The sequence below is a fragment of the Engystomops pustulosus genome, chromosome 6 (assembly GCF_040894005.1).
Source record: "Engystomops pustulosus chromosome 6, aEngPut4.maternal, whole genome shotgun sequence".
NCBI classification, from domain to species: domain Eukaryota; kingdom Metazoa; phylum Chordata; class Amphibia; order Anura; family Leptodactylidae; genus Engystomops; species Engystomops pustulosus.
This window is the reverse complement of record NC_092416.1, coordinates 72,031,627-72,058,222: the sequence shown is the minus strand read 5'-3', so window position 1 is coordinate 72,058,222 and position 26,596 is coordinate 72,031,627. Positions and strand designations below refer to the sequence as shown.

General features: G+C 41.8%; 1 protein-coding gene across 2 annotated transcripts; it reads left to right on the top strand.

Moving 5' to 3' along the window:
• Positions 1-269: 269 nt before the first annotated feature.
• TMEM201 (transmembrane protein 201) lies at positions 270-25,412 on the top strand. Of its 2 annotated transcripts, none has more exons than XM_072156511.1 (11): positions 270-480; positions 2,741-2,861; positions 5,567-5,761; positions 7,094-7,270; positions 7,384-7,727; positions 8,548-8,751; positions 18,325-18,542; positions 19,950-20,021; positions 21,973-22,224; positions 22,557-22,741; positions 24,949-25,412. In XM_072156511.1, the coding sequence occupies exons 1-11, from the start codon at positions 389-391 to the stop codon at positions 24,967-24,969; spliced, it is 1,881 nt and encodes a 626-aa protein (XP_072012612.1). In that variant the 5' UTR covers positions 270-388; the 3' UTR covers positions 24,970-25,412. The 2 variants fall into 2 exon arrangements, with proteins under 2 accessions (XP_072012612.1, XP_072012611.1); XM_072156510.1 differs by having other exon boundaries at positions 272-480; positions 22,557-22,691.
• The last annotated feature ends 1,184 nt before the right edge of the window (positions 25,413-26,596 follow it).

Here is a 26,596-nt window from a genome sequence, read left to right as displayed (position 1 = left end):
ATTTGATAATCCGGCACCTCCTTACTCTCATTCATACCGGAGTGTAGGACCCACAAGGCGGTACCCATTAACTAGTGCCATGCCAGGGAATCCCCGTCCCGTAGATGAGTAATTCCGGCCCCGCACGACCCCGTGAATCACCGGCCCCGCACGATCTCGGCCTTTCACGACTGACGCCCCCATAGTACGGGACCGCCCACGTGTGCGCCAAATTCTAAGACTGCCCACTAACGCCGTTCCCACCAGTTTGATTGGTCTTGTTGAGCGTGTAGGCGTGGTCCGTTGGCCGAGATGGTTGACGGAACCGTGTTATTGGTTGGCCAGGGAGGGGACGGGTTGCAGACAGCGCGAAGCACCGGAGAGTAAGGTCCAGGAGATCCGGTACCGCATGGAGGACAGCACCGCGCTTGTGCTGCCCCTGGCTGGCCTCACCGCCACCGCTGGGGCGACCGGTCTGATTCTGTACCGGCTATTCCGGAGGTGAGGAGCGAAGGACCGGGGCTTTGTTAGGTATAGAGTGGGGGAGGGGCATTCACCCAACAGGGGCTGAGCGCACTGACAGACACAGGCCGACCCCGGCATGACTCCGAGCCGAGGCTGTGCCCACACTGCTAGTGTGCGGCGCCATGTGCTGAGGGGAGCGTGCTGGGGTGACCCGCAGAGGTCAGCATAGGAGAGGGGCGAGGGAGTGCTGGAGGGTGCCTGCTAGCGGTACATGGAGAGGGGTGACCTGCAGAGCTTAGGGTAGGAAGAGGGGTGAGGGAATGCTGGGTGGGTGCTTTCTGGGGATACATGGAGAGGGGTGACCTGCAGAGCTCAGGGTGGGAGATGGGTGAGGGAATGCCGGGAGGTGCCTGCTAGGGGTACATGGAGAGGTGTGACCTGCAGAGCTCAGGGTGGGAGAGGAGGTGAGGGAATGCTTGAGGGTGCCTGCTAGGGGTACATGGAGAGGTGTGACCTGCAGAGCTCAGGGTGGGAGAGGAGGTGAGGGAATGCTTGAGGGTGCCTGCTAGGGGTACATGGAGAGGGAATGCTGGGTGGGTGCTTTCTAGCGATACAAGGAGAGGTGTGACCCGCAGCAGTTAGGATGGGAGAGGGAATGTTGGGGGGGGGGGGGGGGGCTGCTAGGGGTACATTGAGAGGTGTGACCTGCAGCAGTCAGGATTGGAGAGGGGATGAGAGCATGCTGAAGGGTGTCTGCTAGGGGTACATTGAGAGGTGTGATAGGAGTTGTCTAGGAATGCAATCACGGGGTGTCTTGTCTGTTCACACTCTGGTCCTGTGGGAAAGCTTTCATATACACACAGGATGTTTTCAGGGGTTCCTTCCTTTCAGTCTATGTACTTTATGGTGGATACTTTGTCAAGACAGGGTTGTTTGTGCATGAGACAAATTTTGAGGTTATTGAAATGCTTTTGGGTTGTAGATAGTTGGTGTCAGGGAAATGCTGTTGATAAATGGAGAATGTGTATGTTGTAGATACGTGTGTGTGTGTGTGTGCAGCGCACGCTGTATTGTGAACTTGAGAGGAGGGTTTCACCTGTGCATGTGCTGCATTGTAAAATGGGTGGGGGGCAACTTGATTCTGCACTGCATCATGAAGTAAAGGAGGGTATCTGTGAATTGCGTGGCTTTATGAAAGAAATTTGTGGCCACCTCTGTGGGTGAAAGGGGGGGGTTGGAGTTACGGGAGTCATATATTGGGAGGGGGGAGCCTGAGCTGAGCGGGTTTTGGATGGACCTTTAGGGTAATGGCACAGGTTTGTGGGATTTACGGCTGTAGTGATCCCTCAGCCATTCAGCAGCTTGTCAAATTAACGTGATTGTTATGTGATAAATTCACAGGTAATACAGAATGTGCAGCTCCTGTCACATGACTAAATGTCTTCTGTCATAATTGAAGATCCTTCTGTGAGTAATGGAGAAGGGCACTAACTGTTCTCATGATGTTTGGGGTTTTCTTTCCTGCAGGGTTCAGTAAATCCTGTGTAATCCTGTATAAATGGTTCTTGTATATTGCAAATTCATCCCAAAATTGAGGATGCTGTCACACCAGCCAAACGTTTGGTGAACATAAAAAACTGCATGCTTTTTCAGTGCGTTTAAAAGCGGACCAAGAATGCCCCATGTGATCGCACCCTTAGCAGTAGGACCAGATAGCACAATTTAGACCTGGCAACACTTGGGCATCTGTCTTACCAGCTGCTTGGGGTTCTGTCTATGGATGAGGGACCTCTTAACAAAGTCTCCTTTGTTTTCTCTGTCATCTGTCAGGATGTTGGGGAACAGTTGCTTCTGCACAAGTGTGTGGCACAATGTGTACAATCTTGCCTTTTAGTTTATGGCTCTCTTAGAGGCTGATTGCATTGTTCATTAGAGCTGAATACGTTACATAAATAAAGGTTTACAGAAAACACAATTAAACTCCCCTTTTGTGGCTACTGGGATTTCTCCAACCAAACGGCTAGGCCCTGAGAATCTGCATATAATATTATAGGATTGCCGTTCCCATATTTGGCACAGGAAGTTGTTCTTTATTACTGACTTGCGGGCTGGAGCTTGTAAGCTGCACAGTCATGCTTGGTTCAGCCTTGTAATTTTTTGGCCTTGAGAATGACTGATATAGTGTGCTACTGTGTATCCGCTCCTTCTAGTGTCAGTGGATATGGGGTTAGTCATTCTGGTGACGTACGTTTAATCCTAGAGCTACATTGAAGCATTTTTCTCTTTTGATTTGCAGGAAACCTCCAACACATTTGAAGGTAAACTGCTGGTTCTGCAGCAAAAACACTGTGGTGCCCTACGGCAACAGAAACTGCTGGGACTGCCCCTACTGTGAACAGTACAATGGCTTTCAAGAGGTAAAGAGTGGTAGCACTGCTATGAAGAGTATGTATTTGGTACTTATAGTGCGGCTTCTCATTGGGGACTGTGATACGTCCACATAATTAGCAGCTGTATCAGTGCCCCCATTGAGATATGACACCTGGGCACAGTGCAGTCGGCACACAGTGTCAGTGTCCACACACCGTGACCAAGCCGGGCGGCTGCTGTGTAAAATATGTGTCTTGTCCTAAATTGTGGTGGAGGCCATTCCACCCCTGGTGGAGGGGTAAAGACTCACCTGTTCAGACTATGGCTACATGCACACTGCTGTTGCACACGTGAGAGGAGGAAGAGGAGGTGAGCGCTGCTCACCCCCGCACCTCTGCATAGGAACATATGGCACACAGCGCCATAACACGGGCTACGGAGCAGTACCGTGCCGTGAGCCCATAGAAGTGTATGGGGGGGGGGTGTATATCGGCCGTATATACGTCCCCAATACACGTGTGTGAATGTAGCCTATGGCTGATGCCTAGGTGGTGATTCTGGCCACCCAGACCGGACTGTGGAGGACGCCAGTCACTAGAGATGAGTGTTCCTAAAGTCCACATTCTGGTTCAGCTGTGCCACCCGGAAGTAATGCCACATTCCCGTGGCAAGGGGCGTCAATTTGCAGGATTAGCCGTTTAGCCGCCAATCCAATCATTATGTTTGGGTTGCACAGCCGAACCCAAAAGTGGTAGTTTCTATCATTCTCTATATATTTTTTGGAGTGGGGTAACGTCTTTATTTTTTTAATATTTTATTTGTTCCCTGCTATTATATGCAGATCACTGATAACAATGATCTTATTGTATCTTCCCATAGGATCACTGTTATCTGGGATTTGTATACACAGACATAGAGGATGCACATCTTTTTTGCATGTCTACTAGCCACCCCTGGTCCGTGAATCCTGTGAAATCGCAGGATTCGCCGGCAGACACAGTGCTAACTATGAGCGCTGTTTTCGGGTGCAGTTGTGACAGGGGACTGTTAAAATCGCTGAGCTGTCAAATTGATGGCTCAATGATGCCCAGGAGCGCACACTTCCATGGGGACAAGCGCTCCGGTCAAATGAATGAACCGAAACTAGCAGCCGGCTAGAGGTAGAGGGAAGTTTAGTAGGATGCATTGGACCATTTTTAACCCCATAGCGCAATAAGACGTACCTGTACATTTTATTGCGCATGGGGTAGTATGAAGAGGGTTCACGGGCTGAAGCTAACACCCGCTATCTGTGCTTGTAACCCTTTCATCGCCGCCGGCAAAGCTGCCGGCGGCATTAACGAGCCGGCGGCGCGTGGGCGCCGCCATCTTGGCTCCGATCGCCGCTCCCCGCGGCGTCATTGGGGAGCGGCGATCCGTTGCCATGACAGCCTCGGATCACACAATGATCCGAAGCTATCATGTTTTGGGCCATTTATTACAATGTGCGATCTGTACATTGTAATAGATGGTGTGCAAAATCCCCATATACTGCCATACTGTAGTATGGCAGTATATGGTAGGATCAATCAGACAACCTAGGGTTAAAGTACCCTAGGGAGTCTGAAGAATAGTAAAAAATTTTAATAAAAAAAATTATATTAAAAAACCTAAAAATTCAAATCACCCCCCTTTCCCTAGAACTGATATAAATATAAATAAACAGTAAAAATCATAAACACATTAGGTATTGCCGCGTCCGAAAATGCCCGATCAAAATATAAGAATTTTTTTTTTTACTGCGTTTAACCCCGTAACGGAAAATGGTGCCCAAAGTCGCAACTGGCAAAAAATTTAATAAAAATTGATCAAAGGGTCGTGCAAATCTAAAAATAAAAGCATTGAAAACGTCATCAAAAGTCGCAAAAAATGACACCACCCATAGCTCCATACACCAAAGTATGAAAAAGTTATTAGCGCAAGAAGACGGCAAAATGAAGAATTTTTTTTTGTACAGGAGGTTTTAATTTTTGTAAATGTATGAAAACATTATAAAACCTATACAAATTTGGTATCCATGTGATCGTATTGACCCAATGAAGAAATTAGACATGTCATTTGGAGCGCACAGTGAAAGACGTAAAATCCACGCCCACAAGAAAACGGCGCAAATGCATTTTTTCACCATTTTCACTGCATTCGGAATTTTTTTCCCGCTTCCCAGTATATGGCATAGACAATTAAATGCCGTCACTATGAAGTGCAATTTGTTACGCAGAAAACAAGCCATCACACAGCTCTCTACATGGAAAAATAAAAAAGTTATAGATTTTTGAAGGTGGGGTGTGAAAAATAAAGACTCAAAAACGAAAAAGGGCCTGGTCCTTAAGGGGATAAGGAGTAAATCAACCTACTGTGCAAGCGCAGTAGAGTATTGTACAGTCGTTATTGCGATCTTTGGGTGAAGCCCCTTAAAGTTGAGCAGTATGACAATGCGGCCTTTGAACCAATAAATATTTTTCCTCCCTGGCCTAAATCTTTAGATCAGGAATATAGCCGACATGTAAAAGTAAGTTTTTTAACTTTTGTGGAGTTTGTCCATTTTATCACAAATTTCCAAAAAAGGTCTCCCACTGTACAGCCCTGACGGTCATGACTGTTTGTTTTATATCTGTGTTATTCAGCTCCGTAATATCTTAATAGAAAGCTTTTCAACTGGTGAAGAGTGACTTTGGTTACTTTTGGTCTAATCTTTCTATTTGTTCTATTTCAGAATGGTGACTACAATAAACCTATTCCAGCACAACACAGTGAACATCTTAATCATTTGGTATCTGGTGGGAACACTATTGTAGAAGCTACAAAGCCACAGCAATGGGTTAACTGTGCAACACTGCTTTGTAAGAAATGTAATAATAATCAGAGCACCAAGATAAAGCAGCTGGCATCATTCTTACCTAGAGAGGAGGTGGGTTAAATTTCTTGTTGAAGTGGGTTATTGTTTTTGTTGTTCATGGATTCCCACCAAGAAATTGAGCATGGTATCAATGGCTTCAGCTAAGGTACACGGACATGCACACACTGTATATATGTATATACAAATTTAAACTCCCACGATAGTCGGCTCCAAACTTCTCCCACCTGACAGCTGCTCTCGGAGTGCCCAAGACTAATGCATATACTTGCAGAGAGAGAACAGAAAACTCCTTAGTCTTGATCTAAAAGGCTAAGGCTTTTCAGCCGAAACGCGTAGATCAGAGCCTATTGTGTTTTACCCGATGTACATTCACCGGCCACTTTATTAGGTACTCCATGCTAGTAACGGGTTGGACCCCCTTTTGCCTTCAGAACTGCCTCAATTCTTCGTGGCATAGATTCAACAAGGTGCTGGAAGCTCCTCAGAGATTTTGGTCCATATTGACATGATGGCATCACACAGTTGCCGCAGATTTGTCGGCTGCACATCCATGATGCGAATCTCCCGTTCCACCACTTCCCAAAGATGCTCTATTGGATTGAGATCTGGTGACTGTGGAGGCCATTTGAGTACAGTGAACTCATTATCATGTTCAAGAAACCAGTCTGAGATGATTCCAGCTTTATGACATGGCGCATTATCCTGCTGTAAGTAGCCATCAGATGTTGGGTACATTGTGGTCATAAAGGGATGGACATGGTCAGCAACAATACTCAGGTAGGCTGTGGTGTTGCAACGATGCTCAATTGGTACCAAGGGGCCCAAAGAGTGCCAAGAAAATATTCCCCACACCATGACACCACCACCACCAGCCTGAACCGTTGATACAAGGCAGGATGGATCCATGCTTTCATGTTGTTGACGCCAAATTCTGACCCTACCATCCGAATGTTGCAGCAGAAATCGAGACTCTTCAGACCAGGCAACTTTTTTCCAATCTTCTACTGAAATCACCTTTCTTCCCCATACTGATGCTCGGTTTGAACTGCAGGAAATTGTCTTGACCATGTCTACATGCCTAAATGCACTGAGTTGCCGCCATGTGATTGGCTGATTAGAAATTAAGTGTTAACAAGCAGTTGGACAGGTGTAACTAATAAAGTGGCCGGTGAGTGTATGTCCATGCTGTTCTCTCTCTGCAAGTATATATGTATATGTGTGTTGTAAAGCTGCCACCACCACAGCGAGCCAAAGAACTTGTTGCATATCTTTTTTTTTTTTTTAAGTATGCAATTAAAGCTCCGACTGCTTTATAATAATCTATTAATTTCTATTCATTATTTATGTGAATAAAACACTTTGTATATTATATATGTTTTGCAGGAGCGATATGATGAGGAGATTGAGGTCTATAAACATCACCTTGAGCAGATGTACAAACTCTGTCGGCCATGCCAAACTGCCATAGACAGTTATATCAAATACCAAAACAGACAGCTAAGGGCCATTATGCTGAACCAACAATTTAAGCTCCGAGAACAAGATAAAGGTTATATACAGGTAGGTGCAGGCTGTGCTAATGCATCGTGTATGAAGAGCGTTCTCTGTTATGTTTTAATATAGGAGACTATCGTGTCTTGTTCCCTAAGCCATAATATTTTTACTGCTTTCAGAGTTCTTCAAATTCCTCATTTATTCGAATACCTGCCACGGTTGTTTTCCTTCGCTGCCTTTCATTCCTGAGTTGTGTGTTCCTTGTGTGTGTTGCACAATTCGGTACAAAAGACCTATTCTCCATTAAGGACTCAACAAATTTGGCTACTGGACCCAGGAATGAGTCTCAGTTGGGAGAAACTGGGAGGCCATCTCTTATGGAGAAGGTCATTGGAGTTCTGCCTGAGCATACACTGGAAAACTTGAACGAAGCATGGCACTTTGGCTGCAACAACCAAATTGGCTTGGTGTTTGTCGGTCTCTTGACTTGTGTCTTTGCCATGATATTTGCCGGACGTACAAGGTCAGTACTTTTTAGAGACGATAGTATTGTAAGATTAATGATTTTTCAACCTTTTATAGAGGTTCTCTGACAAACAAGTTAGCTCCCATGACTGAAACCCCCACCAATCGGCAAGTTGGCACCTGTCCTCTGGATAAAATAAAGTGTGGATAAAGGGACACTTTAATCATAGATGCAGGCACAGTGACTCTGGTAATCTTCTTCTTATTTGTTATCCATGACCTTCTTTCTTCCAATATAAAACTTTAAAATTATGAAGCTGAGAGGCTCTGTTGGTTGTTTCCTGAGCTCCTCTGATGTCTTTTCACTAGCTGTTACAATGAGCAGAGTATGTCTCTTCTTGCCTGTGTAATCTAACAGCAGAGCAGGTCTCCCCTCCCCCTGCACTTCCTGCTTCTAATTGTAACAACCTGTAATAAGACATCACTGAGAGGCTCTGGAAACACTAACCAAAGCCCCTCAGGCTAATTTGCATAATTCAAATAGTTTATTTCGGGAGGAAAGAGGCAATCGATAACAAATATAAAATGATTTCCAGTCATGGTGCCTGGAGGAGTGTTAGCATGGTAGATACAAAGGAATTATATAATTTAAGATTCTCAGGTTTTGCATCAATCGTTTTATTATGAGAATCTTAATGGTAGAATTCGTATCCGGACCAGTTACCTTTTAGTTTCTGAAAAGTTAGCCTATACAAATGAAATTAATTTCACTTAAAATTTTCCACGCTTGATCTTTACACATAAGTGGCCAAAGATATAAGATCTATTTCACTGTTTATATTTTTGCAGTTTTATAAAGTTTTAATTGTTTGTTTCAGGATGCGACGTGTCGATGCATTTGCCTCTTTCCTCTGGATCCTAGTGACAGGACTTTACCTGTCTGAGTTGTACCTTTTGAAGGACTCTCTGATGTGGATGGATATGGTGAAGCTGGGCACCACCTCCTTGTGTTGCCTTGTTGGTCTCACTTCTGCAATGGCAACAAAGAAAGCGATTGGTCAACGGAGACAGCGTCCTCGAAGGTCAGAGCCAGAACAGTGAGCTGTGCGACCAGAGGGAAGGTCCTATCTAATTACAGTAGTCTGTGCAGGACCCCTGTAGGCTGCTGTACTTTTATTTTATCCTTTGTGCAAGTACCTTATGTCTTGTTGCCCTACCTGTAATTAATGGTCTCTTCCTATGGGTTTCATGGTGTAATTTTCACTGCCGCATTATACCAACATGAGGATCCTTCACTGTAAACATGCTTGCTCTCCAGTAGAGCGTTTTCTTCAGTGACAGGTCTACATTTTGAATGAAATCTAAATGTTGGTAATTCCAGCTGCATAAAAGAAACTTTGTATCAGTAGTAGGATAAACAAAGTTGCCAATTTCTTATCAGTGGGTGAGGGCTTCATTGATGGGTTTTGTAAAACTTTCTTTAAGAAAATGCCCTTCTTCAAGTATTACTTGCTTAGAACACTAAGTGTGGGGTGCGATGCTGGTCATGGTGCTTAGAGAGATCATGATATAACCTTGAACCGGAAACTGTGGGGTTTTTTGACCTGCTGCCTTAGGAATCCATTGTCTAGGTTTAGGCCAACTCTTCTCTTGTACTCTAACAGTTTTTTTTTTTTTTTTTTTTTTTTTTTTTTTTGCATCTGCTGTTGTGAGCCAAACCCAAAGGTGATTGATCACTGAACAGGTACAATTGCTGATGCAAAAAATATGTGAACTGGCTACATTAAAATGGTTCTACTGTAGTATTCTCTACTTAAGCACAAGCAGGACTTTTTTTTATTGGTACTTAAAGGAACCTGTCAGCAGAAGTTGACCTAATGAACGTTATGTTTCTTTCATGAGCCAGTGTGGTGATATCATCCAGAAAATCAACCTTAAAGTGAGATGTAAATTGGTTGTATAAAGTCAAGGAGGCGGTGACACTGGAATCGAGCTCTCTTCCTTACAAGGCCTCCTTTACTGTAATTGATGGACCTGCATCCACTAACAGCACTAACCAGATCTCCTCCTGAAATCCAATTAATAATTTCAATCACTGGAGTTCGCCAACCTCGATTTCAGTGTTAAACGCTCCTCCTCCCTTGACAATCAGTTAACATCTCACTTCATAGTTGATTTTTCTTGATGAGGTCACCACACTGGCCATGAAATAAACAAACTTTGACAATATTCTGATGACGGGCTTCCTTTAATACTTAAATGAAGTTATTGATTTCATATGTTCTAGATTTAGAATATGCTTATCAGTGACTGGTTTTTATTTTTACTATTTAATGGATTTAGATATAGTTTCTAGCATATTTAATGCCTCCACTATAACGGTATCCCAATTGTTAGTTTTTGTAATCTGTATGTATGCATAGCTTATATATAGTGTGTGGGTAATGCCTCTGAAATCGCAGCAGGACACTTTTTTTTTTTTTTTTTTTAAGGTGCCTTTTATTAAAGGTGCGGCCTGTCCCTAGGGACCTCATTTTCAGTAAAGACGACAGGTTTCAGAAGTTTGAGTGAAAGAGCAGGAGGGGTGTTGTACAGGAGCACAAAGGTCGGGCTGAGAGCTGAGGAGTGATTAAAGGGAACCTGTTTGAGAGACTGAATAGTACATACCAAACATGCTTTTATCATTTCTGTTCAGTACTTCACCCTCCCACTAATGATGTAGGCTCCCACTTACAACATAGACTTTGTAATCCTGACATGCGCACGTGCACCTTCGCTACACTGTCTTACAAGGCAGTGCGGAGGTACTCAAACCCTCTACGAAATTTGCATACCTCCGCACCGCTTCGAAAGTGTAGCTAAGGGACGCATGCACAGTGAACAATGAGGCACAGCGCCGCGATGTAAATGGGAGCCTACCACACTAGTGGGAGGGTGGATAGAAGGCGGCTGTGAGAGGGGTTTGGGCTGAATAGCAATGAGTGTGGGGGGTGGGGGGGGAGAGCCTCTTATGGGTTCAAAAGAGCAGGCACCTGTTACCATTTTGAAAGTGCAACCCCCTAGGACTTGTGAGTGCGAGGTGCCAGGGAGCCTGGTATAGTTCATAATGGCAAAATTCTAAAACCAAGTACTGAACAGAAAAGATAAAAGCATCTTTGCTATGTACTGTTCAGTCTGTTGGAACCTGTCACCAGTCAAAGAGCCCTCTGGTGACATGTTCCTGTTAAATGGCACAGACAAATCACACATCTTTTTTTGGTTTTCGTGTTTTTTTTTTTTTTTTTTTGTTTGCAGCCAAAACAAAACTAGGATTCACACAATTATATTGTAATGTAAGAAATGCACAGAAAAGATAGAAAGACTTCTTTGTAATCCAGCTGTCATGGGTTTTCTGCTACCTGCCTTTGGTGAAAATGAGGTCCCAGGTGACAAGTTCCCTTTACTAACTTCATCCCATGCAAATGAGCTAATGATGTTACTTTTTGCCAGGAAGGGGAAGTTTATGGGGGTTTTGTAAACATGATAATTCAAAAGGAGTCATGGTTGTGGTTCTATGACCTACAGACCGAGATTTAGGCAGTTAGACAGTGTTGGGAATTAGATCTTCATTTGTAGCTCATCTTCCAACAATTTCCTATTTAACTGTCATTATCTCTGACTTTATTGTACATGAAACCACAATCATGGTTCTAGCTTCTATGGAGCATCTGTAGTGACCTCTAGCCTCTAAAAGTAACTCACCTCGGGCACAAATTACTCTTCTCGGCTCATTCGCAAAAGAGGGTTGTTAATACACACCTGAGGTTACTGTGGATTTATTGGTGTAAGAGCTGGACACAGAGTCAATATCTGCTTTTGGAGTAGGTTTTCTACATAATTTTCTCCAAAGAATGTTGTGTGAGCATGTGCACAGTCTGTATTTTCCTATTGGTAGATAAATGGCAAATATCGGAAAGCACTTAAAACATAACCCTTCTGCAGGTGTAATAGAAAACCTTTTTATATATCTGATTACTAAAAAAAAATGTTTTTTTATAATTTTCTTCAATGATTGAACGCAATTGTGAAGTCCGTGCACAGAGAGAAGGATAAAGCTCCTAGATTCCATAAGACCTGGATTATATTTAACTTGACAACTCAGATATTTACATTAGCAGCAAAAGGTTAGAATGTCTGACTGTGTGTATGGAAATACAGGAGAAAGGGTTTTTTTTTTTTTTACATTTTTCTTTTGTAAAAATTTATTGTGCAATTTGCTATGGTCACCCGCAGAATTTATTAAAGGGGTTGGCCATTTCATGTATTTTTGTAATGTGTGGGGGCAGGGTATTAGAAAATGTAATTAAATGGCTGAAGATTGAAGATTATCTCCCTTCCAGGAGCTTGTGATGGTATTCGTGAATACAAGCTTAAAGTCCTGGCAGGCAGGTAGGTCATGGGCAGTCAGGATCACATGACCCTCCATCTGTGGCTATTTTGTAGACCGGAATGACATTTACCTGAGGTAAAAGACTTTTCTGAACCAGGAGCTTTGCATTAAATGTATTTCACAGCTTTTTTAATAGATGGGTATTGGTAATTTATCTACCGTAATATCCCATGCCCCCTCACAAAAACAAAAAAAGAAACCTAATGTGGCCAACCCCTTTAATTTTAAAAAAAAGGGGGGGGGGGGGAGTAGGGCTGTCCTGTAAGCGACCCCGCAGTGGGGTGCAGTATCATTTCGTCCCCACATCATGAGTCAAAAATTACAATTAAAAAGAGGATTCCACCTCAAATGTCAGTGTTAACCTTTTGATACCTGGTGAGGGGTTCTGCAGCAAGGAGGTGTCAATTTTCTTTTATTTTTTTTTACTTTGACTGAACCCCCTCTGATCCTATGAGGCTACAAGACATATACGGTAGCTCCTGCAATGCCAAGTGTTAGGATTTTAATATTTATTGAATATTATATTTATGTGCGTAATGTGAGAACTAATATGTAATGGTAACTAATTCCCTTTCACCTAGTACTGGTGTAAGGTAGGTAGATGCTTGCTGTGATTTATTTATTCACGATTTATCTTTGGTTCTACAGTACATTAAAAGTGTGAGGATCACTATGAGATTGTTCTTCCCTTCATAGTTATGTGAATAGTTGAGACTGTAACATTTGCCCCAAGGTAGATAACCTTTTTTGACATTTGGGCATCTAAACCTCTGTATTTTTTTTTTTAATTTCTGCTGCTCTGCATAAAATAAAAATGCTTATAGCCCATATGAGTTTTTTTGCAGAATATTATAAACTATTAAGGGTTCAGTTCTATAATCCTAACTCTTAATAACTTTCTACGAGCAGCATACATTTTATATAAATTGACCCGGTCATGTTTTGGTTTTTGGCATGTTTGAGAGGTTTTTTTTTTGTTGTTGTTGTTGTTTTCATTTTTTTTTTTTTTTTTTTTTTCTTTTTGTTACATTCATTAACTTTGCTGCACAGGCAGTCCCTGACTTAAAGGACTTCTACCACAAGGGTGGAGAATTGTAAACCAAGCACATTGACATACTAGTGTGTGTGTGCCCGTTCTGGTGGGATCTTCCCTTGTTTTTAAGATAAAAAAAGGCTTTAAAAATTATGTGAATGAGCCGAAGAGGCTCCATTACCAATCCCAATGTGTGAAAACAGTTTGTGGTCTTTTAAGACGGAATGGACCGTTTTTGTATAACCTGGTTATTTTAGAAATGGGTAGTTTACTTTTAGTTCCCTAAACTAAGAAGAAGCAGCTTTTTTGGTATTTAAACTTGTTCAGTAATTTCAAGTGTCTGTTAAAGAGCAAGTTGTCCATTTGTTTTAGGCCCATGTATCATTGGCGTGTGAACTTGAAGTCTGCTCACCTGTCTGACTGTATAAAAGAACTGCTCCAAAATTCAGTGAAGCTGGTGTAGTACAACCCAGCATCATTGTGCATGTGCCTTAGGTCAGTATTTATAAGAAGCAGTACTTTCTGGATTTGATTCCTGCTCATGCCTAGATCTCCGCTTGCTGTACTTCTATAGAAAGCTTCTGTCTATGTCACTGGTGCACGGCTCGTTAGTATCACAGAGCATATTGGGAGTTCTGTTATAATGACCTGTGCGCCTGTGACTTCACATGACCACGGAGAGGTGTTTATCCACTGGAATAGAAGCTTTCTATAGCAAGCAGAGATCTAGAAAACTGAGAAATTGATACATTTTCCATTATAATTTCTGTATGTAACTTTTCATTATACAAAGGGATAGATTTATCGTGTACAATAGGAGCCATAAACTTATGACTATGGTTGGGCAGATTCTGATCTGTCTAATCTCTATTTGTGTCAGCTACTAGTAGAATATTCCGACTCTATATGAAGGTATAGCTAAACCCTGTAGCCTGATAATCTTGGCACATTGTCAGCAGACAGGGATCATGAAGTGTTTGCTTGGAGAGTCCCCGCTAACACTCTGGAATCATACACTGACCATCACTGAGTCATGGGACCAAAACTGGCAATAGAATTGTAAACGAAGGGGTTAAAAACTGCGTAAAACGTTTAATTTTTGAGATCGTTCTTTCATGGGTAAACCCCTCTTAGTGTTGGAGCGACTGCTTGCAGGTACCACCTAAAGTAGTAGTGACTCTTGCATAAGGCAATATTCATCTGGTTTTCATGAACCCTCAAAAACAAAATCCTATTGCTTCTCCTCATTGACACCATAGTATCCTAGTGATGGTTTAGGTTCAGCCTATTGGAAAAATAGAAATTGAACCTGCACTGATCTTGGTTCGATTTCTTGAACTCCTTGTGGTTATAGCTCCTCTGAGTGATTTTCGTTCTGTCCTGCCTCCTGGTATGTTACTCCATCCATGTGCAGTACAATGCTATTATGTAAGATCAATGTTGTTCTGTTCCTTATTTCTCTGCTGTTCCCGCTCGCTGGCTGCCGTCCTCTCATGTGATGCTCATGCTTCTATCATGCTGTACACAACTTATTATTTTCTGTTGTTATGTGAATGCTATGTACTCTCTTCTCATACCTTCAAATGATATGTTTAATAAATGGCCAGAGAACCAATGACTCCAGTAGCCGTACTTTTCATTCAATGTTTTGCTGGTTTGGGGGGAGTGGGGGCTTGTTGCTTTTTGTTCTGGCACGTTCTTTGTTTTGTCATTCATTGTTTTTTTCACCAACACACAAATACATACACAATACTTTCTTTGGGATTAGACTTGTGCCTGAGAAACATTGCAAATAAACCATAAACCATTTATGACAATGCAGCTCCCAACTATGTATCAAGTTGGCCATTGGGGTGTGATTACCCGTTTTCGCATAACAGCAGAGTACAGATCTGCCTTAACATGGCGTAAACAATGTCATAACACATCTGTTTGTAAACACAATGTTTACAGTTATGAAATCAAGCAAATCTCCTCCTCTTCTCAGGTGTTCTTTTGCATGTGAACGCACCCTTAAAGTTGCATCGTTGAAAGTTAGTTGTTCCCATTGGTTATGTGTTATGTTAAAAAAAATTGGGAAAGAATTGAGATCTAGTAGTGTGTCACATAATCCAACAAGCATTCCCTGGCCTTATATGGCACAAGTTTGTGTATATACTGTATTCTTTTTCTTATATTTATCTGGACAATCCCCATAAGATGTGAATACCCTTTTTAAATATATATTTTCACTGTTGAACCCAGGTGTTATAAAAAGTGTTCTACTTTTCTTGGTCCAGCAGAAGCTGGCAGTGGGGGTCTATCCAAGGACAGCAACTTGAAATATTTGTGGCATATTAACGCAGTGTGCTTTATCTGCCTAGAAAGTGATAGCCCTAAGACCTTTTTTTACTCTCTATTCACTTACAAGTTTGGTGTGTAGGATCACTAGACCACCACTCTCCTGGAGGAGGGATTGGCACCTTCTGGGCATTGGCATACACTGTGGCCATGTCTCTGAAGCAGGCAAGATTTTGTGGGCCAAGTCTTTTTTTCACAAGGGTATGCAGCTTCACATATCATTGTCGTTGGCTTCCATGTCTAGTTATCACCTGTGTAATCTTGTTCAATTTAAAAGGGTATTCTCCTCTGGACATGCACATTTTAACTTAATTCATCTGCTAAATACATTACTAGCTGTTATATAAAAAAGTCAAATAAAGCTCTGAACCCATATGGCTGGGCTGGGCTTAATAGCACAGCTGTGGCCATGGTGCTAGGTGGTTGTATCCAAGGACAACAATTTTGTTTCTAAGGAACAACATGGCTGCATTACTGGGAAGTTGACTTCACATGGGTCAATTTTATTCATTTTGTTTAGCTTAGAAATATGTTGCTTTATTTTTAGAATAGTGTGAAACCACAGGTACCAAACATATAGTACAGCAACACTTCTTTAATAATTGTGCAAGGACACTGGAATGCTACTATTGATGGAATAGAACAAATCGTATGTTCCTTGAAATCTTCTCATAACATCACCAAGTTTTCCTTGCCCTTACCAATTACGTGTTTCATTATGAAGTAAAAGCATCTCTCCTGGGTCTCTTGATTCTTGGTCAAATGATGCGTTCTTGGGCTGTTTTTAAATGGACAGAAAACGCATGTTATATAAACATTGTGCTTCTGTATGTTTAGCATACATTTTGCCGGTTCCAATTTATCTTCATTTATAGAAGTGTAGGCAGCTTTGAAACAAAGTAAAACCAGCCAAATGCATGGTAAACATACAAAAACGCATGCATTTTTAGTCCGTTTATCAGCGGCCCAAGAAATGTGCAAGAATGCATTCTGTGACCGCACCCATAGGCCTTGTTTACACAAGGGAAAGACTACGACAAAATCTCTTCTCTAATATAGAGCATTTGATCAAGAGCCAGACGGCAAATTTTGTCTCCGATTTTCCAACCAGAAATGTCTCAAACTGTGAAATGTTTTAACCTCTTTGTGACTGACTGGCTATGGGTGCCTGACTGTCCAGGTTAATTTTTTGACCTTCTGCTATGCGCTTCTTTAAATGACAATATCTCTGGGATAGCATTAAGGATGTTTGGGACACCTTGGTGCATCCATTGGCATACAGCTTTGGAACGAATTCACATGAACGCCTGCCTGCCACGCGGTAGCACGTCGGCGCATGGGAGTGGAGGAGGGGGTGAGCGCTGCTTGCCCCCACACCTTTCCATAGAGAAATATGGCTCATGGCACCGTAATACAAGAAAAGATGGGACATGTCCTATGTTTTCCGGGGTACTCAACGGTACGGTGCTGCACCGTACTGTGCCCATTGCCGGCCTATGGGGGCATGTATACGCGGCGACCGTATATACAAACCCCCCCCCCAAAACGTTCGTGTGAATTCGCACTAAAATGAGTATTTCTCAAACTGCATAATGGATATAAATGGTAAAGATATTTTTGAAAACATAGTGCTCTCCTCCTGCTGCCAACCTATCACAATGCTTTGGCAGGCGGTAGACACCCTTGCTGAAGAGGAATATAATTGCATTTGTACTTGGGTTGAAGTAGAGGAATACACTAAAGTGAGTATAATTGTAAGAAAAAATAAAATTGTGACTTCTATGAACTCACTTGAACTTGATCTGTTTCTGGTTTCTTTCCCTACGAGGCGTCTATTAAAGTAGCAGTTGTACATGGCACATGTGTTCAATCTCTGAGCAGACTTAGACATGAATGTGATCTGAAGCTGCTCATCAGTAGTTCTAAAGATCTGACAGAAGTTCAGCTGCAATGTAAGGGACAGACATGCTACTGTAAGTCACTTTGCTTGCATAGTGTCATTACCAGCTTTGTTATACTCCAGCTGTCAATTTGACAGATGTTTAGAAGCTAACAATCCGCTTCAGGTTTTTTTAATTGCAGTTAACGTTCTGCAACTTTTTCATTTTAGAGAATGGTGAAATTTTGTTTTCCTCCTACTATAATACTTTTTGGTGGTACTGCTTTGCTCCACTTGTTTTTACAGTCTGGACTCTGTTTCTATATTTTCCTGTACTGAACTTGTAGAAAGACAGATTTTGTGCTGCTGATGCATTTAACTTGTAGTTTAGGTCTAGAGGAACAATTGTTGAGAAGTAAAAACTGTCAAAACTGATTTAAGCTTTATTTTATTATAAGGAAAAAAAAACTCTGGAAATCTATCATCCATAATTAGCCGCAAAAACTACTACTACTTGATCATTTACAGACTAATTCAGGTATGGCTTTTAGAATATTTTTCCCGTTCATTAGATATATATCTCAAAATATGCAAATGACTCTGCAGTGTTTTGAGGGTGGGGCGTTAACCCAGCCCCTCTATGCTACAGCCCCTACCCAGCGCTCAGTCAGGAATGCCTACTGATGGGACTATTACTCTGTGATCTGGCTTCCTGTGTAATGTACTTTGGGAGTTAGGATCATTATAATTTTGGTTGATCAGCGTTCTATCCTTACCTCCTTCTATATCCTTTTCCGGGTATATAAGGTACCCAGAGAAAAAAAATAAATATAAAACCCATGCTTGGATTAGTCTGGGAATCTATAAGATGATATTATGCTTTTGGATGATGGATTTCCTCTAAAGGAAATTTGTCACTGCCATGTGGTGCCAAGTGTTGTCCTTTTTGTTCAGCCACATCCTTGCATCTACAGATATGTCTCTGGGGATCCAGTGTCTACGTTCGGACTTATGAACAGCAGTATAATTCTTCCAGACCAACCAACTCCATTACTATCCACTCCACCCGGGCTCCTACACCTGTTAAGCCAACCAGCTTATCGCTCTGAACGCAAAGCTTCACACTCGTCTCTACCAGGACGGCTGAACCGGGCCCTGTCTCTTGGCACCATTCCTTCTTTGGCACGGGCAGGTAAGTTATTCCTATAGATAGAAAACAATGAAACCCTTATGGCATGTCATTGGTTTGCAGACGTTATGCAGTTTAGATATTAAAAAGGATGATTTCCTATAGAGGAGTCAATACAGCAGGGCCTTGAGCTCAGAAGCAACTTGGTAAAGTATTTTCTGTAAAATACACTACATCAAGGTTGAAGTTGTATGCAAGTAAAGTGCTTGTGCAACCTAAATATTTTTAAGAATCCCATAGTAGGAATCTGCAGAATCCTGGAAGACATGGAGGATAGACACATTTCTGTATAGTAAATTACGGTTGTCTTATGTAAATTGCAAAATTGCCTATTAGTAAAGCTCTGGAATACTGTTCCTTGTTCTGGGAAATATTTGGATACGTTGGAATGTATGGTATGTGCAGGGGTCACAGGAAATGGGAAGGACCTCTGTAGGATGGGTTTTCTGTAAAAGGTTTAAGTTTTTTTTTTTTTTTTTTTTTTTTTTTTTTTTTAGCTGTAAACTTAGATTTAAAATTTTTACAGAAAGAAACAATATACCGTAAGCATAAAATATAACCGGTAACTTACATGCACTAAAGTAGATGAAATGTCAGGCAAGACAATATAAGTTACAACATGTCACATAAAATGTAGGCAGATAATACAGTGCTGGCTTTTCTCTTAAAGTCTGCACAAAACTACCAGCTTTGAGCCATTATCTGATCAGCAGGACATGGCTATATGTCGATCGGTCAAGTCTCGCACATTAGTGACAGTTTGGCAGTGATGCCTATAGCAGAAAACAATAAGCTGCAGATGAAGGCCTAGAGGTCAGTAACGGATAATAACCAAATTAACAGAAAACCCTACACAAGACCAGACCATAAATATACAAGACATAGCGGGGAAATGGGGGAAATTCTTGGGACTACAATAGGTTCACATAGCTTGAGGTGTAAAAGGGGCACATCCAGACAGGGATCTGTATCATCCAGTAATTGTACTGATGGTTTTGTTCTTATTAAAGTGTAAGTTTCCACTACTTTTCTGTCCCCGCTCAGACAAGATTGTTTTAGAATTTGACATTGATGGGACTTTTGGCGCCCTGACCTGTTTACATAGTTTAATTGCAAAGTACATGCAGATCGCATTGCATTACTTTTTCTCATACCTTTTTGACTTTAACGAATTACAGTAGGAGAATTTCTCATATTGCCAAAGGTTGCAGCAACTTGAATTAGTTCTGGTTTAGAGGGGTTTCCAGGATGTTACTGCATTGTCCTAGTTGTACAGGACACTATAGGACTGACAAACAATGTAAGTGGTGGGAATTATACCAAGGATAGGTCCATCAGTAGCAAAGTACTGGAAACCCCTTTTAATATAGTCGATGAGAAAGGTTAATAACTTGTGCTGCGCTCTTCTAGATTCTGGATACCTCTTCAGCGGGAGCCGTCCAGCTTCACGGTCTTCAGTGCTCAAAGAATCTCCTGGATCAGGTAAAACCAGTTGGGAAAAACAGAATTTTTCTACTTTATTGTGACTACTTCTGATTCTCTCAGATATACTTGTGGTTGCTTATGTATAGCTCCCACTGATGTGTGTCTGGCTATTAACCCCTTAGTGATCGATGGTCCTTTGTACCTGAATCTCCAGGTCAATTTTTGACATTCTATGTGCTTCTTTAAATGACGATATCTCTGTAAAAGCTTTACATATAATAACAATTGTTATTTAGTGTTTTCTGTGACACTATAGACTGTAACTTGATAGGATGGTTTCATTAATTACATAGTTCTGTTTTTTTTTTTTATATTCCAATAATTGACTACAAATGTAAAAAAAAATAAGCTGTTTTGTAATTTTTCCAGTTTTGCTTCTGCAAAGTAAGTCTCGTGCAAATTCTAATGTATTCTGCCTTCAGCTGATGTGCTGGAGGGAGGTACACTTCAAACGCTTATATCTCCTGAACCCTGGCACCTAGAAACACAATTCTGGTGCCGTATTACACAGGAGAGTGATTGGTGAGATTTGTGACTAATTCATTCAATTCGGGCCCTTGGCTGAGTCATGTGTCCATATACAAGATTCTGTATTCAAGTTAGTTTATCCGTTCCTTCTGATGACGGCCTTGGTGTGAGGAATACATGCTGGATGTGACTTTTATACATAAGGTTCTATGATAGCTGAGCCATGCAACAGCAGTCAGGTCCTTCACCTAAGATTCCCAAATAAACCATAAATACAACCGCAGTTAAGATTTCCTCCACTATAATTTACCTCATGTACTCTTTTAAAGCCAAGTTCACACCTGCATTAAGACCTTTTATCTTCATCACTAAAACGATAATAACGTGTCTCTAACAGATCTGGTAAAATGTCCTTTTGATTTCTTCTTTAATTAGGTGTTATTTTTAACTAAAGCCTAACAGGAGTGGTGGAAACTGACACTATCCGAAGCCATTAAAAAAAAAATTGAAATCTTTGGCCGCACTTGGACGTAATAGTACGTTCCTGTGGGAACATACTTCCCACACAAGGACGTTTTATTATGTCCAACTTCTGGCCCCGGCTTACAGCTGACAGCCGCTGCTTCTGGTGCCAGCTCAATTTGTATGTTACAGCTCACATCACACTCTAACACCCGCGGTCGGAGCCACTAACAAACTGTATAATAAAACGGGATCTTTACTGGACCCGCACGGTAAAAAAAAAAAAGACCGAAAAAGTTCAGAAAAGATAATTTTTTATTAATGCCGGATAAAAATAAGACCACTAAAAAGAAACTCTTCTCCCAAAAAATAAGCCTTTAACCAGATTCGTCATCTAAAAAATAAGTTGTGCATGCGGAGCCTCCCTCTAATAATTGTTTAATTATTTTGCAATTAATGTGAAAAATTATACCCAAATTCTAAGCCCCTTAACATTCTATTAAAATATGTGGAGTCTTAAAAAACCATGCAAACATAAAGCAGACATTTAGGAAATGTAACATATGAATTAAATTGGGTGCTATGACTACCTGGTTCAAAAGTAGAGAATTCAGAACTTTGAAAATTGAAATATATCCAAAATATCTTTTGGCAAAAATTTAGAAAAATTTTTTTTGTACTTCAGATTAATCTCAAAATCCCCTGGATATGTTGGTCTCCCAAAGCTATAACCACTTATTGTGACACAGGGCAGATTTGAAAAATCGGGCTGATATGAAAAAAGGGCTGCATCCTTGAGGCCAAAAAAGTCCTGAAGGGTTTAAACAAATCCGTTATCGTTTTGGGCACACAACGTAAGAGGTCTGAACGCAGGTGTGAACTGGGTGTTTTGGGCGAGAAAAATAAATGCATTTTATTTATTTTAAAAGGTTATTGGTTCAGTTTCCTGAGTAAAGTGTCCAAAATAGATTAGAAACTTATTAGTGGCTTGATAAATACAATCCTTTATTGTCTGCAGATTATTTTTCCCTACTCTCTGGAAGCTGTGCTGTGTCTCCTCTGCCATCTCCAACACCATCCGTGGCTGGCTCTGCCACCTCCAGCTGCGGGTCGTTGTTCCACAGGCGTCCTATAATCAGTCCTGCTCGTCTTAACTTACAAGGACAAAAACTTGGACTTTCTCTGGAAAAGACAACAACCCGGACCTTTGATGTGTATCACCCTGACAGCAACCACTGCTCCCATGAGATCACTCCAAAGTTTGCACAAAGTGCGTTTCTGATGATTTGAGACAAGTATATAACTTATTCCCCTCTGTTACTAACCATAAGGTCCTCCTTATAATGAACTAATGTATCACAAGGGCTTGGAAGGACTTGAGTGCACATTTGATGTAGTGTACATTGCTAGCATCCCAACAGATACTTCCTTTTTCTGTTTTTAAGTTGAGGTCAATTACTCAGGGCTATGTATTCTTGCAAGTTATACTCTTGCTCCTTATACAGTAATACGGGAAATCCAGGACTACGAGGACCCCATCATCACTACTGAATCTCCTCTGCTACCTGATGCACATAGATCACTTTTATTTCTCCTTTTCAGATACCATGAAGCTTATCACAGAAGCCAGCAGTATTTCTAGCAATCGCACACTCAAGAAGGACAACTCCTCTCATTCTTCCGCCTGTCAGGTGGACTCAACCACTGCATTCCTTGAATCTCCATCCAAGTGGAAAAGTGAGTGGCTTTTCCAAACTGCTGCTCAGTTATCATTGGAGCGAGCTAATGCAAGTATATGCTGATGCTTCACCTGGGTATCCCAGGACATGTGTTGCATTGTGTTTGTGTATAACTTCATGGGATGCTCTGTTTTAATGCCTTTAAAATGTTTAGGTTTTCACATCATCCCCTATAGCAGGCTACGCGAAGGTGAGTTTTTGAGCCTTTCCCCTGTATTGCATGGACCAGGGCAGTGGATTCGGTAAGCCAAACCTCCAGCTCCACCAACATTGTTAAGACTCCATGACTTCCGACTCCACAGTCCTGTTTTCCTGGTCACTCTAGCAGTGCTCGAGACAAATGCAGGTATTCCTTCCCAGTGCTTTATTCCTCTGATCTATAGCAGAGGAGCTTCACTTCTGAGCATAAGTGTTAATGAAGACTAATTTGAATAATTATTAAAGCCTATTTAAAAAAACGGCATAAGAAGCTTGAAGAGGAGCAGATCTGCCAGAGGGGGCACACACCAGTATGTCAGTGGACTTGGTTTACAATCCTTCATCCTGGTGGTAGATTTCCTTTAATGTTGAGCAGTATGACAATGAGGCCCTTGGACCAATAAATGTTGCTCACCCCTGGCCTCAATATGATTTGACACATCCTGGTGCCTTAACTATAGTTTTTTGGCATTGTGTGTTGAGGCAATATTTCTCACAGAGAACCTATTACCAGTGGTCCAACACACCCCTTCTCTCAGAAACCACACACAGTACATTTATACACGTTCCACTGTTGTCTAAATCCATGTGATTAGAGCCACCAGTCGTTCAATAAAAGTTTTTTGTTTGTTTTTTTGTTTTTTCAATGTCCTGCAGTATACAGTCAAGCTATCCTGCCATCTTCACTGCTGAAGATTATTCCTAAGGGAGGAGTAAAGGGCAAGGCTTTTTTTTTTTTTTTATTTTTTTTTTTTTTTACTACATGTAGCCAGTGTCCCTCTTAACCCCCTCACTTGAGTTGTCGTTAATGATTTGGCAGAGCTGATTCATGCAAAGACACTGTCTGTTTCTCTCCCCCACTTGCCCCCCCCCCCTCCCCCTCAGGAATTCTCTCCAACAAGTCACATGTTTATCTCTCTCAGGATTCCAGCAAGGCATTGTGTGCATTTCTGTCCCCTGATAATAAACAGAGCTGTGTATTTCTGCTTGAATATTCAGAGTCCTTATGTACTACTACAATATGGTGGTAGCAGTGAGAACTGGCAATGGAGGACAAATTGGTGTTAATGCATGCATTTACAAATGCATGACAGTAGCTGAGAAGAGGAGATTTGCCCAATTACATTTCTGTAAACATTGCTTGTGTGTGTCTTCTCAGCTGTTGTGTTGCGTTTGAAAACGCATGTGTTAACGCCAGGTGTGAATGCACCCTTGCTATGGTTAGTCTCGCATCAGGTGGGCTGCATGTACGTTTATAAACTGATTTTATTAACATTGCAGCCATGTGAAAGAACCATTTAGGGATAAGGGCAATGCTTTTTAGGGCAGATTCACATTGGCTTTGTTTTTTGGTTTTTTTGTTTACTACTGATGCTTTACTGAACCATTCTTTTCGATGTGCTTCTTAACACTTCAGTTTTCTCCACTGGTTTACAATCCTTGATCCTGGTGTTTGATTTCCTCTAAAAGAAATCTACCATCAACACAAGTATGATGCAACAGGGGCACTTACTGCAGTAATTAGCTTATGTTTATCCATGGCCTTCTTACTTCTAAAATCAATGTTGAAAATTATTCTAATGAGTCTGAGGGGCTAGCCTAGCCCCTCTGTGATCTGTCTTTACAGACTGTTACAGCTCCTTACCCCCTCAATACAGAAGGAAGTAGGCACTGCAAAAGAACTGATTTTAAAAGTTAGCAGGCCATAGATAACAAATATAACATTACTTTGGTCACCGTGCCTGGAGTAAGCGGTCCTGGCTTATGAAGCTTAATGTTCATGGTAGATTTTCTTTAACTCTGGATACTGTGTATATCATCCATGGCCTGTGCTGTAATGTAGTGTGATAAGTGTTATCTATTTCTCTCCTGTACAATAGACCTATTTATCATTCTATTGGTTTTAGTTTGGTACTTGATTACTGGATGTAGCAAGAATTGCCCAACTTTCTGATATTGACCACCTTGAGGATTTTATATGCAAAGAATAACTGAATGTGAACCCTCTTGCTTTTATTCGTGCTACAACCACTACATTTGCTCTGCTTTATCGCCAGGTTGTGGTGGGATGTCGCTGACTGGTATCTTCTTGGCCATGAGCTTCACCATGAACTTGGTTATGATCGTCTTCTTCTACCAAAAACTTGTGTGACCGTGTACACAGTCCTCATTTCATCTGGTGCTCTGAATTGTGATGCTGCCTGTTAATCTGGGCTTCTTTTCCTGATGTTGCCCATCACTGGTGCTCTGATGACTCCTGGACACAGTTATGACTACTCCAAGAAGACTATTGTTCTACCTTCTCTCCGGGTGTTAATCCCTCTCCATTCTGTGCTCTGAGCTTTACCTGGAAGCTTCTATTGACTGTGGCAGATGAAGGGGCTACATGTTGTTTGCTCCTGCATGGAGCACAGAAGATTTTATGTTCCGCCAATCAGTGATCTGTAAATAACTTGTGTGTATATATGTGTGTTTGTACAGTGACTGAAGACCTATAAATACAAAAATACTGTCAAATCTTCTGGCAATTGTGCAGTTAGCTTCCCACCTTGAGTATTATTGAATTTCCATAATCCCAAAGTGTTCCTGCTCATGTGTCTTATATGGATATTTAAGCCATGTTGCCCACAAGTCAGAGGAAACACTATTGGAGAACTGTTTGGAGAGCATTGTATCAAAAGTAAAATTTTCTTAGATGTATTTACATCTTATTACTTCAGTATATCAATTAGAAAATTAAACTTAGTCTTGAAATGGACAAGTTAATATGACCACTAACAACATAACCCGTAAGAGGTTCTTGTTATCCTGGAGATTCTATGGTCCTGGCAGGGTGATTGTACATGGACAGAGATCACTTCATCTGCAGCCATTTTATGGACAGGAATGTCTGGCTGATGAATTTAAAGACAGGAGGCTTCACTTATATCTAGAGAGTTGTGCAGAACTTTTTGTAGATGTTTGTTGGTAAATTACCTAATATCCTGCCCCCCATTTTTACTGGGTGTGTAAGTTTGGGGGCAGAATATTTGGTAATTTAACTAATATATACATATACATTAAAAGTGCTGCACTACTCACTAGACATTTAAAAGCACATATGTGATCGGCCACAGGCCATTGCATTGCGTTTTGATTCTGTTACAGAAATGAATCAAAATTCTATCATCCTAAAAAGCATCTACTGTTCTTAGAAGCTGCCTCTGGTAAGTATTGAAAGTGTTGTTTGCAGATATCTTTTCTCTTATAGCAGGATTGACAGACTGTTATTAACCCCTTCCCGACATTTGACGTAATAATACTGCATGGCGGGAGGTGCGTTCCCGCAAAATGCAGTATTATTACGTCATGCTTCTGGCGCCGGCTCCTGAACGGAGCCGGCGCCAGAAGCTGCGGGTGTCGGCTATATATTATAGCCGACACCTGCCTCTAACACCCGCGATCGGAGATTTCTCCGATCGCGGGTGTTAACCCCTAACACGCCGCGGTCGCGCTGACCGCGGCGTGTCAGAGGCATTTAAATGCAAGCTGAAGGGAATCGGACCCCCCCGCGGCGCTTACCGGGGGGGTCCGCTGCTCCGATCGCAGCCCCGGGACTGCCGGTGCCCGGGGCTGCGAGATCTTCATCCGGAAGCCGGGTCCTGCCTTCTGGCAGGACCCGGCTGTAAGACACTGGGCATGCGCAGCATGCTCAGTGTCTTACAT

Coding starts and splice junctions, on each gene's coding strand:
- TMEM201 (XM_072156510.1), top strand. CDS start 389: ATGGAGGACAGCACCGCGCTTGTGCTGCCCCTGGCTGGCCTCACCGCC. Junction 2,862..5,566: donor AGTACAATGGCTTTCAAGAG/GTAAAGAGTGGT, acceptor GTTCTATTTCAG/AATGGTGACTACAATAAACC. Junction 5,762..7,093: donor CATTCTTACCTAGAGAGGAG/GTGGGTTAAATT, acceptor TATGTTTTGCAG/GAGCGATATGATGAGGAGAT.